Below are 16268 nucleotides of genomic sequence, written 5' to 3' on the forward strand. Positions count from 1 at the left end.
CGTATTTGGTTAGAACCAGATACCAGGTTCTATTTAGAACACGTTGTGTGGTTGTAAAACTGCTTTAAATTTTTGTGTGAAATATTGAACTAAAATATAGTAATATTGACTATATATTATCACCATAATGTCTATATTATCGTCACAATACTAGTAAGACGCCTCAGGGTGACATGCGGCGAGGTCGTGCCAATTCTTGGCCATCTGGCCAGTGATGTATATTGGACCAGTTACCCATATATGGAGACCCCTGCAATGCTAGTCAACAATGTGTGATGTCAGAACATGCCCATATATGGGAATTACCAAATATGTGCATTCCCAGATATGCGCATAATATTGATGACATTGGGACAGGGATCTCCATATATGGGCATAAAACGGACAAGGACGTAATTAATTCGCAAGTGTGACTCGTGAGGACATCAGCGATAGGGGCATAAAAGGGACATCAAGCCAGAGCGTGATATCAGAGCGGCAAACCCATTCTGTTAAGAGTGGTTCCCCTGACATCACAGTGACATCAGAGCATGATGTCAGAGCGACAAACCCATAGAACCACACAGACAAACTCATAGAACCACAGACGATCCCATAGAACCACAGGCGTGACAGAGATATGCGGACAAGATGTGACAGTTTTCATAGTAAACCTACGGTCTCAATCAATATCGAGGCATTTGGTATTGTTTATTATTTTATTTTGTCTACAGCCCAGCCACACAGGGAAGCCACGCTGCTCTTAGACCCCATCTTGTTTTTCACAGTCTACAGTATGGTTAGAACTAACCAGAAAGATTCTACTAGCCAGCGAGACTGCCCTGTGGTTGACCCTTGACCCCTCTGATAGTATGAGCTCATGATCTAACTAACGTGTGTGTAGGTCAATAGATGTTATTGACCCTCCTGCTTTGTTCTCTGTGCCTCTTCAGTCTTCACTGGGAGTTCTTCCAGAGCTCTACCCAACTATGTCATGGGTAGTAGGAACAGCGTGAATTTGAAACTGAAAGAATACTTAATTTGAAACTGAAAGGTTAGCTTAACTGCTGACTTTTCCATTAGACCAATTTGGTCATATTCATCAAACTGTCTTCTGGCTCCATCCTCTACCATAAACTATCAAATGAATCAGCGTTGCCATAAAACTGCTCTTTGATACACAGGCTACATTCCTGCCATACCGTGTTCTAATGGAGGACGTCCAAATGTCATGCAAATGTCAAATGCATTGCCAGCGGGGACAGGCAGAGAAGAGAGTCCAACGTGAGATGGTGAGAGGTGCATTCCTCACACTGAATCATTTGTGGTTAAAGGCAGGTGATAGATGGATATATACGGTACATCGTTGTCTGTCGGGCAGAAACCTTGTATGTCCAAAACTGTTAATTTTCAGAGTTCGGTGAGTCTGGCTGACTGACCGTCGCGATGCAACGCATTTTGAGCTTGTAGATCGGCTATTTTTGCTACTTTTGTGGGGACACTTGTAGTGTGACAAAGTAGAGCATTCATTTACGGGGGGAAAAACATAAAATGTAGAAATATTAAGATACAAGGTTTCTGCCCGACAGCAATGTTATATGTATGTAAACCTAATTCACTCATTCTGTTTGAATTCATTTCTGTATGTCTTTATTTCAATTCATCCATTCTGTGTTTGTGTGTGTGTGTGTGTGTGCGCGTGCGCGCGCGCGCGTGCGTGTGCATGTGTGTGAGAGTGTGCAAGTCAGTGACATCCATAGCACTGACCATTTCTCACAGCCAGGGGGAGAGAGGGAGAGAGAGAGAGAGAGAGAGAGAGAGAGAGAGAGAGAGAGAGACACTGACAGAGAGAGGGCAACGCTCATTTGCATAAGTAGAGGACCTTGGCCCAATGGTGAGCTGGGACAGGGAATGTGGGGATTGTGTAGGAACTGACGGTGTCGGGTTACTGCGGACACATTCTTCCCTCTTTTCCTAAGGCTGGGGAGAGGGAGGGAGGGAGAGAGAGAGAGAGAGAGAGAGAAGTAAATGGGACAGCAGCAGCGGTCTCATTCTTGCCGTGTGAGATCACGGAGAAGCCAGAATGTGTTGGGATCTGCCTAACTACTGAGAGGAACAGGACAGAACAAGCCACTGGGAGAGACGAGGTGGAGGGACAGACTATATACTGTGACTGCTGCCTTGCCTGGGACACCGGGGTGAGACGGAGAGACACGGGACACTGAGGACAGGACAGGACAGGACGGAGGGAAAGAGAGAGAGGTGGAAGGAGGAGGGAGGAAGGAGAAGATTTCTCTCTTTTTTTTCTTCTTTGGTGGATGTGCTACCCACAGAGGAGACCGTGGCCTGGTTTACTGGTTGTTGAGTTTGTTAGAACGAGTACAAGGGGCTGAAAACCTGCCCTGCCTGGGGATAGACCGTACCAGTCTTTCTGACTGGCTGACTGGCTGTCTGTCTGTCTGTGTGTCTGTCTGACCGACTGACTGAGTCGCTCTGACTCACTGCTGCAGGGACACCATGAACTATCTGGTGAGTTTTATTAGTAGCTGAGAGTTTTCTGTTTGTCCTGTGTGTGTGTGTGTGTGTGTGTGTGTGTGTGTGTGTGTGTGTGTGTGTGTGTGTGTGTGTGTGTGTGTGTGTGTGTGTGTGTGTGTGTGTGTGTGTGTGTGTGTGTGTGTGTGTGTGTGTGATGTCAGGGCAGTGTGAACGCTTTAGCAGGACCTGCTAAATACCCCAGCTGTGAACTACTAGTGAGGGCAGAAAGGGGGGAAGAGGGGGGGTGAGTTCTCTATCTGAAGAGAAGAGAGGAGGAGTGGTAGGGGGCATTTTTCTGTGGATTCCTAACCTTTTGTTGGCTCTCAGTTAGGGTGAACGAGTGTGTATTTGGTTTAGCCTTGTTTGCCTGTGTGTGTGTGTGTGTGTGTGTGTGTGTGTGTGTGTGTGTGTGTGTGCGCGCGTGTGCGTGTGTACGTGTGTTCATGTGTGCGCAGGTCTGTGTGATAGATGTTTAGATTAAGGATGGAAATGGTGTTTGAAGTCGACTGGGGGTTCTTTTCATTGTCTTTAAATATGTGCACTCAAAGCATATTCAGGAACATGCTGCTACTGTATGTGTCCACTGTCATGTGTGGTGGAGTATTCCTTCTCTAGTCTGCTTGGTTTTTCAAAGGTTTTCAAAAGGAAGATTACTGCGGGGGACAACACTCATTTATAGTCATCATGTTGTTTGTCTTTTCTATCAAGCAACACCTCTCTAATAGTGTTCTTGTTTTCTCAAGACACCTCTAATCGTGTTGTTGTTTTCTCAAGACACCTCTTTAATCTGAGGTCATGGCATTGTAAGTACATGTAGAAAGAGAGAAGAAACATTTCATGTAACTTTACATGTTGTGTCCTTCGCAAAGAGTTTTGTATTGTGTACTTTTGTGTTGAGTAGAAGTTTGCCTCTTTGTTGTTCCCATAATCCCCTTAGGGGGGGCTTTCATTACTGACATTTAAAACACACAGGCTGTCCTTTCTTTTAAACTTCTCACACATTCGGACTTGGTGCAACTCGGCGACACCACGCCAACGAGGAGAGTCTCAATGAGAGACAGACGCCACAGTTAGCAGCCTGGCAGCCAGCACGACTTTGACCACACAGCCAACAACACACAATGCTTGTAGCTTTTATATCTTCACTTCCCTCGGTTTAGCTTAGAAGAGCTTTACTAGCTTCAGCCATTTCAAAGGAATCTTCCTTTCTGCTTGTTGCTCTTTGGCGTTTTTAATGTAAGCCTCACTGTACTTAGGACAGGGGTTAGGGTGCTTTATGGCTCTTAGAAGAAAAGAAGAATGAAAGAAAGAAATGAAAGAGAGGAGAGAGAGAGACGGGCTGTTCTTCTGTGCTCTTTCTGCTGACACAGAGGAAAGTTCAGAGAGATTAAGGTTTTTATAGCTACAGGACGGACCCACGGACGGACGGAGGGAAGGAAGGAGGGAGAACGGAAAGGGAAAAGATTGCAGAGAGCGAAAGAGGGATTTGGTTGATCTGAACAAGAGTGAAGTGGACCTACCCTTTTCTTTGTAAAAAAATAATAATGAGAGTAAACAAGTATAGAAAGAGTTGAGAGAGATGCTGATGAAAAGTTAAATGAGTAAAAGTTGACAGAGAGAATCAAAGGAAAGAATGACTTTCTGTGTGAGAGAGAGCTCCCTCTCTCTCCCATGCAGTGTAATTCCTTTTGACCAGAGATCATATCTGTGGTGATCTTTGAGATTTTGACCGTGGGTCGGTGGCCTGGGTGAAAGAGAGCGGGAGATAACATTAGAGAAAGGGATTGACGGCAAAATGAATATTTGAGTATTTTACTGCGTACACACAATTCCTGTATGTGTGGCTGCACATGTCTGTTGGCTTGACTTTGAAATAAGTGAGTGTGTGTGTGTGTGTGCGTGCGTGCGTACACACACACACACACACACACACACACACACACACACACACACACACGTGCATGCATGCATACTGTACTGTACTGTACTGTACTGTACTGTACTGTACTGTACTGTACTGTACTGTACATCAGCAATAGATGTGTAATTAACAGCTTAATAACATAAATAACGTCGACACTCACGCCGTTGTTGTTGAATCTGCTTCTTCTCACCATGCAGTGAAAAGCAATCACACGCCTCAACAGTCACTTAATATAGTTTCTGTGCCAGCTGAGGTCTTCAAGTTTATTACCATAAACTTTTCAGAGTGCAGTGACATTGACCGTCAGAACCGCAGAGCTGCAGAACTAGTACTGCAGAGCTGGGCTTCACTTGAAGGCTAATTTGATGCTCAGTCTTCCCGTTTAAATAAATAACACCGTTTTTGTCTTATCGCCAGCAACAGTTTGTACTTGCAGAGGGACTCTGGTGACTTGCACATGCACGCATGCACACATGCATGCATGCACGCACGCACGCACGCACGCACGCACGCATGCACACACACAGCTTATTCCTCATTTGTGCATTTCTCAGAGTACTCAGACTAGTCTCTTCCAATCTGTTGGTTGCAGCATACTGCAGAGATGCAGTGTTTCCTTTGATAGGAATCAGAGAGACAGAGAACGAATGAATAATTCTACCGTCAGGTAAAGAGAAATATGAGCAAAAATAAAGCCTTGTTCTGTCTTTGACAAACCAACCAGAAAGAAGGCTCTGTGTGCCTCTGAGAATAATCCCCATAAGACATTATTCTCATCTATAGCATTATCAATCTGTTTTTTTTCCTCTTGCACATACAGTACGAGCAAGATTATACCACTGCTTTAATTATAATACACTATTGTTTAAATGAGGATAGCTAGGAGTTCCGACAAGATGGCGACCGAGTAGGACGCGTTTGTTGAGCTCTGTGGAGGTGCATAGTTTTCACATTTTTTAAGCCCATTTTTTACTGCCTTTATAGTTCTTTTGAGACTTTAAACGCCCAAAACACTGGTGAGCGTCTGTTTTTGCAGTTGTTTCGTGTTTCATGCCGAATACGATTAACACGAGGTCGAGGAGTACCAGGTCTCCGACCGCAAACGCTGACAACATGGCCGGCGCAATGCAGGGCGACGCTGACGCTCCGGTTACAAAGAGCATGCTGCGCGAGGTCCTCAAGGAATCACTGAAAGAGTTTATGGATGGTTTTATTCAACCCATGATGCTTGGCTTGGAGAAGAAATTACTGAAGAAGATTGATGACTTCGGAAAGGAGCTGCGTCCTGCAGTCGCCACGCTGAACACGACCGTGGCTGAACATGGGGAGGCCATTGAGAACTTTGGTTCCTCCATGGACAGTTTGCAGATGTGTATCACTGAATTGGAGAGAAGATGTGCTAATCTGGAGGAGAAGCTCGTCATAGCAGAAGACCGGAGTCGTAGGAACAACATAAGAGTGATTGGGATCTCTCCTGGGCTAGAAAAGACTGACCCAGTGGCCTTTATCCAGTCTTTTTTGCAGAAAACATTCCCCGACGAGTTTCCCGACTCCCCCCCGGAGGTGGATCGTGCTCATCGGACCGGCAATCCACGTTCTGATAAGCCAAGGGCTTTCCTGGCAAGGATCCATTTTTTCCGGGTAAAGGAACGCATACTCCAGCTCTCCAGGAAAGCAGGCCAACTGACATACAATGGCAAAAAGGTGTATATTTTCCCCGACTGGTCTGCTGAAACATCAAAGAGAAGGGCAGCTTTCGGGCCAGTAAAGGAATTCCTACGTTCCATCACCGCGGAAGGAGTGAAATACGGAATAAGGCACCCGAGCAAATTCTGGATAACCGTGGATGAGGCGACTTCTACTTTCAACTCACCCAAGGAAGCTCTGGCCTTTTGCAAGGATAAGTTCAAGACTCCAGGTGCTGCGGACGAGACTCTAGCTACGCGGGATGATGAGACGACAGTTACAGAGAACTAACTTTTACCAGGGACACTTTTGCTTTCGTGATCGCGTGCTTTCAAACACATTCTGCCGATGTGATATCCTTTTGCCTTTAATGGACTGTTGGTAAGCTGGCTGGGACTTTGGAGATGACTTTTACGCAGCGTCTTTCTTTCCTCACTCTCTCCTCCTCCTCCTCCCCAAAGGGTGAGTTGTTAATGTAAGCCTACTTATTGTTTTGGACTCATCATTTGACTTGACGTTGTGTTTTCAAGTGTTTCGTTTCATAATACCTATTTTATTTGTATCGAAGAATAAGATATATTTTATTTTTTAACAAGATCTGTAAGCAGATGGGTGTTACTCGTTTTAATTTAGGTTATCGCAAGGAGAGAGGATTTAGGGCTGCTAAAGCTATAAGCATAATTCACTGTCTTTTTTGTTTGAATATAATGGACATTGTTCTTGTTATTATTGTATTCCTTTTCTTTGCTCTTATTGAGCGTTGTGCTGCTTACTATATAGGTCTAGAGGGTTTTATCTCTCTCTGTTAAGCTTTGTCTAACGGGTTCCGTGTCGCGGTTCAGACGGAGCCTGCTCTCTCTCTCGTTTTCCCTCTATGTCTCTCTATCTATCTCGGCTTTCCCTCTCTCTCTCTCTCTCTCTCTCTCTCTCTCTCTCTCTCTCTCTCTCTCTCTCTCTCTCTCTCTCTCTCTCTCTCTCTCTCTCTATGGCTCTCTCTCTCGCTGTGTGTGTGTGTGTGTCTCTCTCTCTCTCTCTCTCTCTCTCTTTCTGTTAGGTAATGGCGGCTATGTTGGTTGTTAGTTTATGGTTCGTTTATGCCTCCTAAAACGCTACTTTCTCGGGTAGGAGGGCGAGACTGGGCTTTGGCCTTTGTATTGAGTAATGTAGCCTACTGTTTAAGGTGAAACAGATATAAATAATATGGTCTAAATTGTGAAGGCTCCGCGGTTCCAGAGACCACTCGCTCTCACCCGCCCTTTCTCTATGTCTCTCTAACCTATCTCTGCTTCTCCTCTCTCTCTCTCTCTCCCTGGCTCATTGACTCGTTCTTTTTTTTCCTTTTTTTTCTAATCTCAATAGCTGGCGGATGTACGATCTCGTGGCGCGTTGGCTCTACGTGCTTGTGGATCCGCTGTCTGGGGGGGGGGGGGGGGGGGGGGAGAGGGGAGCTCTGTATTGGGATATTTACTTTTGTAGTCGTGATTGGGTAGGTTCATTGTTTGAAGTATGGTAGTTTACTGTTTAAGACGGAAACAGACTTAACTAATATGATTGACATTTATCTAAGTTTGCACTGGCCTTTTGGGCATGTACAGGGAGCTGTATATGGCGCAGTATGCATTATGTGTGCTGTGTTGTATATGGTTTCCTGATCATACATAACTGTGTTTTATGTAAATACTTATGTATACAGACTTTTCTTTTCTTTCTTTTTTTCCCCCTTCTAATTAGTAATTGTGGTTTGTATACATGGATGCATGGGGGGGGCTGTATGTGGCGCAGTATGCATTAACACTGTGTGTGCTTTGCTGCATATGGCCCCCGGATGTGCTTTTAATTTCTATTTCTAACTACATATATAAGTGCATATATTTTTTATATCATATACACTGATTTCCTTTTTATTTATTTTTATTATTAATATTATATTAGTGCCTTGTCGTGGTGACAGCCTTATTTCCACTTATCTGTCACAAGTGTTTGGTTATTTGCATTAACGTGGCTTATAGGGCTTTATCACATTCTAGGTGGGCCTAGTGCTGGACTGATTATTATTATTACAGTTGTTATAGTCCCCTCATTTTTTTTTCCCTTTATTCTTTTCTTTTTTCTCTCCCCCTTCTTTACTAGAAATGTTAACATACCATTCTCATTTATTTAAGTGATATGAAGTGGGGAGATTGATCATAATTTGAGCGGATGGAATGTTTGAGAGCTATTCAGCCACAAGAAGGCACTTTTTTGTTGTTGTTGTTTTTACTTTGGTGATCTGTTATATATTTACATAATCACCAGAGGGCAATGTATGGTTACTTTTGGGCAGTTACTTGTTTGCACTCTCTGACAGAGTGAAATGAAGGTTGACTAATAGGTTGATGGGGTGGGGAACTGTTTTTGTGCACTCTGATGCTAATGGGGTTTTCCCCCTCAAGCTTCAATGTTATGTGTTTTTTTATGTTCGTTTGATGTTGCTTTTTCCTTTCTGTTCCTTTTGGGGTTGTTTTGTTTTTCTGTGGGGAAGGTTTGTTGTGAGGGACCAACTAGGAAATTCTAAAATGTTCTACTGTGCTTGCTGTGCGTATGGTTTGAACCACAATTATGACAGAATATAAATTTCTAAGTTTCAATGTAAGGGGAGCGAATATACCGCATAAGCGAACCAGCATTTTGGGAGTTTTGCGATCTAAATCAATTGACTTTGCATTTATACAGGAGTCTCATCTTTTAAAAGAGCATTCCAACCGATTGGCTAATAAACATTATCGTGTTTTAGCCTTTTCAGCTGCTTCTTCCAAAACCAAGGGAGTAGCCATATTGGCTAGACGTAACCTTAGGTTGGATTTTTTGGGTGATTGGTCTGACAGTGACGGGAGGATAGCTGTTGCTAAAATCCGCTTGGAGGGTAAAATGCTAGCACTAGTCTCTGTGTATGCTCCAAATGTTTTAGACAAAGAGTTTTACAAATTACTAACTAAAACCTTATTGGAACTGACGGATTTCAAAATCATTGTTGGTGCTGACTTCAATGCAACATGGCAACATAACCTAGATAGATCCACTGGGGTAGAAAGCAGAGAACAAGCACTAGCGTCTGCAGAACTACGTGCTTGGGCAAACTCAACTGGCTTACTCGACATCTGGCGTTTAATGAACCCAACGGTTAGAGATTTTTCTTTTCTGTCGGGTAGGCATGCTTCATTCTCTAGGATCGATTACGTTTTTGCCCCTGTTAGCTTGTTTCATAAAATTGCCAAGGTAGAGTTGCTCCCAATGTCACTCTCGGATCACAAGGCGGTGCTGTGTGTTGCTTCACTGAAACAGGTTATAGATAGAGCTCCTAGATGGCGGTTTAACACCACACTGCTGCGCGATGCGGCATTTGTAGCTCAGTTTCAAACTGGTTTGCGCGAATTTATAAATATCAATACAGGCTCAGTTGAGGATCCCAGAATTCTTTGGGATGCAATTAAAGGCTTTATCAGGGGTAATACAACCCTCTATGCGTCCACTCAGAGAAAATTAAGGTCAGCCAAACTGGTGGAATTGGAATCTCGGTTTTCTACTTTGGATAATTCTCTCCAAAATAACTTTGATGTTAGTACAGCAACCCAGAGAGAGCTAGTTAAGAAAGAAATTAACTCCATTCTCAAGCGCCGCTCAGAATTTCAAATGAAACGCACAAGGCAAAACTACTATTTTAATAGTGCAAGACCCAGTCACTTACTGGCTTTACGTCTTAGATCCAATGAGCATTTTGCTGATATTGTTAGTGTCAAATCAACAACGGGAGCCATGGTTACAGAACCCAAAGAGGTCAATGCCACGTTTCGTGCTTTTTATGATGAGCTCTACACCTCCGAGGTCATTCACGATGATGCAGTATGCAATGATTTTTTATCCAACATACAGTTACCAACCCTTAGCGAGGCGGATGCGGAAGCCTTAGATAGACCGCTCCATCTGGCGGAATTACAGGAAGCTGTGCTCGCAATGCGTAGGGGCAAGTCGCCTGGTTTGGATGGGATACCCCCTGAACTTTATGCCATCTTTTGGGAAGATCTAGGTCAGCTGATGCTAGACATGTTTCGATATGCAATTGAAAGTGGCTCTTTCTCCAGGGATGTGAATGTAGCTATTATATCATTATTGTTGAAGAAGAACAAGGATCCCACAGATTGCGCAAGCTATAGACCGCTTTCACTTTTGAATTCTGATCTAAAAGTTTTTGCTAAGGTGCTTGCGCGTCGCTTGCAGGGTTTTATGACCACCTTAGTACACTGTGATCAGACAGGTTTCATAGGAACTAGACTAGCCTCTGATAATGCTAGACGACTATTGCATATCATCGATAGGGCTAAGGAGCTGAGGACCCCCGCCGCAGTGTTGTCGCTCGATGCGTTGAAAGCATTTGATCGTCTGGAATGGTCTTACCTGTGGGCTGTACTAGATAAAATGGGATTTGGTGCTTCATTCATACATTTTGTTAAAGTACTTTATTCTAATCCGTCAGCGATGGTCCTAACCGGTAAGATCTGTTCGCCGCTATTCACGATTGGCAGATCTTCAAGGCAGGGTTGTCCCCTTAGTCCTCTCCTTTTCGCACTTTCACTCGAACCCTTGGCTCAGACAGTGCGTCAGTCTGCAGATATTACTCCTGTTTCGATTAACAACACACAGCATCGCATTTCCCTATATGCTGATGATATTCTACTGTTCATTGAGAATGCACCACAGTCAATTACTCACGTCCTTCAAATTTTTGATCAGTTCAGTTCCATTTCCGGCTACAAAATTAATTGGACGAAGTCAGCCCTTCTACCTCTAAATGATCAGATGAGATCTGCTATCCTGCCGCCCATAATCCCAGTAGTAAGCCAATTCAAATATCTTGGCATAGATATTTTCCCCTCTCTTCAGGCTATTGTTAAGAACAACTATGGTGACACTCTAAATAAGATTTGTCTTGATTTAGATAGATGGTCATCTTTGCCCAACTCTCTCCAAGCTCGAGTTTCAATCATAAAGATGAATGTTCTTCCTAGGGTTAACTTTGTAAGCTCTATGCTCCCTTTGCCACCACCGCCGCAATACTGGAATAAGCTTCACTCTTCGATATCTAAGTTTGTGTGGAAAGGGAAACGCCCTCGTCTTAAACTTTCTCTATTACAACGTGCTAGAGATGATGGCGGCCTTTCATTGCCCAACTTTAAATTTTATTATTGGGCCTTCACGCTCCGCCCCCTTTTAAATTGGTTTAACCCAGCAAATAAGGTTTCTTGGAGAGAGCTTGAGGAGAGTTTAGTGCAGCCTGTTGAATTGAGAGATCTTATCTATTCAAACATAACTACACATCAATGCAAAGTTCGCTTTGGACCTATCATTTCTCATTTAGTGGCAGTATGGAGGGCAGCTGAAAAGATGTGTAAGATTGATTGTAAATGGAACTTATTTTCCCCAGTGTTCAATAATCAAAGACTTTTAATCGAGGATCGCCCCATTCGCTTTCCAAGGTGGAGGGCTAAGGGGATTCGTACATTAGGGGACTTATTTGATAGAAATGGTTTACGACCTTTTCGAGATTTGTGTGACATCTTCAATCTGCCTGGAAATACCCTTTTTTTCTACTTCCAACTGAGAACGTCCATGAGGACCTACGGGGTCCCATGGCAAGCTCCCCTTAGATTGCACCCCTTCCATGAGTTTATCTGTGATGGTAACAGAACAAGAGGTTTGGTTTCCACCCTCTATGGTTTTTTATTAGACTGTAGTTATGGGCCCCTATCTGTTGATACTGTTTGGAGGAATGATGTACCAAATTTGGACCCTGACTTTTGTTGGGACACAGTATGGTCTAACATTAGGCTATCTTCTAGAAATCCAGACCATCAACAAATTCATTTAAATTTTGTTCATCGGACTTATTTAACTCCCCGCAGACTATGTGCTATGAGGATTTTGAATAATCCCAACTGCACTCTCTGCGCCTCAAATAGTATTGGTACCTTCCTTCACATGGTTTGGGAATGCCCAAATGTGTCGTCATTCTGGAATATGGTTGCCTCCAAACTTTCAACTATTTTTAGTATTAATATCATATCTTCTCCTTCTTTATTTTTATTAAATGACGTCTCACAGTTGCAACTAAACAATATACGCAAGCGCATCTTCTTTGCTGGATTAACGGCGGCGAAGAAGATGGTAGCTACGCGGTGGAAACCTCCTCATACGTTAACGTTCCGCCAGTGGGCCTTGACCTTTCTAGATATAGTATATTTAGAGCAGTCGATAGCAAGGTTACACGGAGCAAAAGAAGAAAACATTAATATGTGGTCGGACATTGCAGATAAGCTTAAGGCTATGATTCAAGAAATCACTATATAGTGGTAACAGCCTAGCACAGGCATGCACTATTGTACATTCCGTGTTGGTCCGGGGAAAGGGGGTGGGTGGGTTTTCTTTTCCTTTTCTTGTTTTGCTATTGTTTGTGTTTGTCTGTTAATTGCATTTTTCTTTTGATCAATGTTTTACTTTTTCTTGTTCTATTCATATGTATGTCTCTAATTTCATGTTATGGAAAATAAAAATAATTGATAACAAAAAAAAATGAGGATAGCTAAACAAAATGTTAATGGGTACATGTTTATGGAGACAGACAGATATATTGATATGAGCATAAGCTTTTTCAAGATGCAATTGTTGTTATTAGGAAGTATAGGACAGGAAGTTCAGGATGGAGATTCAGCGACATACATTTTAGATCTTGCAGATGATGCACCACTCAGTCATCCACCAGTGCATACTAGGGTAGAAGGGTGATTTATACTACATACGCATTACAGCATGACACTGTGAGCTTTGTAGATCTGCTATTCTGAGACTAGTCTCTTCCAATCTGTTCCTTAAAGCTCACTGCAGAGATTTCAGTGTTGTATTTGATAGGAATCAGAGAAACAGAGAAGGAATGAATAATTCTAAGTGTTATACAACACTCAACGCAAAATGAAGACGTTCTGTATTTGACAAGCCAACCAGAAAGAAGGATCTGTGTGCCTCTGAGAATATCTATGTTTTTAGATAGAGCTATGTTAGATATTCTTGGTGCATGACACGGTTTGCAACAAAGTATATCAAGCCCTTAACAATACATTACATACACAATCTTTTCCAGGGGTTAGTGTTGAAGTAAAATGACAACATTATATGAAGTTACCATTCTTTTCAACAATATAATGATCCAACCAACAAGAGCTCAGTTGTTCTTCCAAATTCTTAGAGTAAAATACATTTTTATGAACATCCGTCAAACGGCAGTCGGTAACGGCAAATCTATTTCGGAGCAGAGAGGTTAGCGGGGCCAGGAAACGGTGCTGTCTTTAAATAGATGAAGAGGATTCCCCCCATACCATGTCTGTGAGTGTTTGACTATGTGCTCAATCTGTGCGTGAGTACGTGTGCACAGTACACGCATGTGATTGCATGTAAAATGCTCCAGAGGAACCTTTTGCCTGGCAAGGCAGCCACAAATCCTAAATGTTACTTCATTGTGTAGCGAACTAGACTACTACACTGACCACAACGTCGCTGTTAAAAAAATCTTCATCGTGACATAATCGTCTGATGTGAAAAGAGGAAAGACAATGTGTCTGATGAACCTCCTCAAAGCTCAAAGCATTGCAGTGAGAAAAGAAAAACCTATGTTGTTATTTTCTCCCCACTTGTTCCCCAGAAACGTCTCTGCTAAGGGTAGACGTGTCTGTGAAGCAGTGTCTATACACCATGTGACGCTGACTCCTCTCTACTGAAACGCATAATAATGAAGTTCTTTTAGCTGTGGTGGCATCTCCTCCAGACCAGAGTAGACGGGGTGGATAAGTCTGTCCTTATAGAGGGGATGCTGAAGTCCTCCTCCTCCTCCTCCTCCTCACTGTGTGGATGGATGGCTTAGTGATTTTGTATCGCTGAAGTGATCTTAACTGTGTCAGCGCACCTTTAATTACCACCACACAGAAGTCCTACTGACTCACTGACTGTGAGTCATAAAGACAGGCCTGCTGCAGAGGATGGAATTCCCCTGTCTCCCCCGACTCTCTCTCTCTCTCTCTCTCTCTCTCTGTGTCTCTCTCTCTCTCTCTCTCTCTCTCTCTCTCTCTCTCTCTCTCTCTCTGTGTCTCTCTCTCTCTCTCTCTCTCTCTCTCTCTCTCTCTCTCTCTCTCTCTCTCTCTCTCTCTCTCTCTCTCTCTCTCTGACATAGCCTGCACATATATCTCAAAGCCCCCCAGGGTGGTCTGGCTCCAGTGACACCCCCCTTCCCCCCAAGTCTCTCTCTCTCTCTCTCACACACACACACACACACACACACACACACACACACACACACACACACACACACACACACACACACACACACACACACACACACACACTCTACAGTAGTCTATCTCCCGGTCTCCTCCTTGCCCTCCAGTTAAGGGGCACACAGGTGTCGTCTGTAAAAGCTAGCCAGTTGCATACCAATGGGGCGGAGGGGGAGGGCTGGATAAAGCCAGCCAGCCAGTCAGTCAGTCTATCAGTCAGTCAGTCAGCCAGGTTCATCAGTTCCCACCTCTGCCATCCACACTGCCCACGGGGCCGTTCTGTATTCCGCTCACCTCGGCCACCTCCACATGTACACGGAACGCACGCTTCACAGCCCTGTGGTCATTAGTCAACCGCTGACAATAATCTAGCAGGACAGCGGTGTGTGTATGTGACTCAAGGCGGCGTGTGTAATTTAGCTGCTCTCTCAGTCCCGCTTTTGTCTGAGCCTCGTGAGTGTGTCCTTATCCTCTGCCTGTCACCGGTGCCCTTTTGAAGAGCCCCGACGGTTGGTTATCGGTTTCTGATCCGGGCCTGGTGATTTGTTCCGGCCCAGAAATATATGAGTGACTCAGACATACATGGTGGTAGTAACCTTGACTCAGAGTCAGGCAGTGAATGGCAGATATAAGTGGACTCAGTCCCCTTTGGCCCAGATTGGGAACAGCATACAGACTCCAGCAGAGGAGGAGAAGAAGTCTTTATCAGCTGTGCTGTAGAATGACAGTTTGTGTCATCATCTTTGGTGGCAGTCATCATATTAGCTCCTAGCTAAGAGCTATGGCTAGCTCGCTAGCTCCAGCTGAGCTAGCTAATACACTATGGCAGGTGTCGTCAGCGTTTTCAGGCTAGGGACCCCTTAGCGGAGAGAGAAATGAAGCAGGGACCCCCACTAGATATTGTATAAAATTGTGTTATATTCATAGATTTCGTAGACAGCTTAGACTTGTTTGACAGCACTGTGATCATGTTGTGTATTTTCAGACATTTAACCACTTGAACCGTCAAATACTTAGTCTGCTCTTCTTTTCCCTCTACAAACCTCTTTGACAAAAATAGCCGATCTACAATCTTACAAGTACGCCTTACAAGTTACAAGTACGCAGCGCGAGGCGTTGTAAGCTTGTAGATCTGCTATTTTTGGCTAATGTTCCACTCAAAATAGGGATGCTAGGGTTCAAATGGTTAATGGAATAAACATGATCCTATCACACAAAGATTTGGCGGCCCCACTGTAGTAACTCTGAGGACCCCCTAGGGGTCCCGGACCCCCTGTTGAAGACCCCTGCCCTATGGAGTCCCTAGCTAAGGTACATCCTCAAGCCTATACTCCTCTCATACTGCAGTGTTTTTGTGACATACGGTATAATTACCTAAAATCCTAGATAACTGCAAGATAGGTGGACAAATTCACCTTCATCCTCCATACCAGGGGTTTTCAAACTTTTTGACCCAGGGCACCCCTGTAAATAACCTTTTCATCCACAGCACCCCTGAATTACACTGTTCATTTTTAGAATCTTACATGAGTGACACAAATACGCACATCTTTCACACAATTTCCACCTGAGATACGGTAGGCTAGCCAGGAGAAATATCTGTTTCCATCAGAACTGACTGAAAATAACTTTATACTTGATGTTTAACCACTTGAAAACCAGTATCCCTATTCCGGGAGGAAGGTTCACCAAAAATAGCCGATCTATAAGCTCACAGCGCGTCATAACGTGAAGAGTTGGCCGTAGAGGAAAAATAACTCATCAAGTACAGTGCAAATCAGGTCGCCACA

The 16268-nt window shown here is 43.8% G+C and overlaps 1 protein-coding gene across 1 annotated transcript in view; it reads left to right on the forward strand.

Annotated features, from left to right (window-relative positions):
• Nucleotides 1-2008: 2008 nt before the first annotated feature.
• The window catches only part of bcar1 (BCAR1 scaffold protein, Cas family member), a 73166-nt gene continuing 58906 nt past the window's right edge, over nucleotides 2009-16268 (forward strand). Inside the window, exon 1 of the mRNA XM_080737710.1 lies at nucleotides 2009-2508. Coding sequence (XP_080593836.1) covers nucleotides 2497-2508 — 12 coding nt within the window. The 5' untranslated portion in view covers nucleotides 2009-2496. The remainder of the gene's footprint in view (nucleotides 2509-16268) is intronic.

The sequence above is a fragment of the Nannobrachium achirus genome (assembly GCF_963921795.1).
Source record: "Nannobrachium achirus genome assembly, chromosome: 11".
NCBI lineage: Eukaryota > Metazoa > Chordata > Actinopteri > Myctophiformes > Myctophidae > Nannobrachium > Nannobrachium achirus.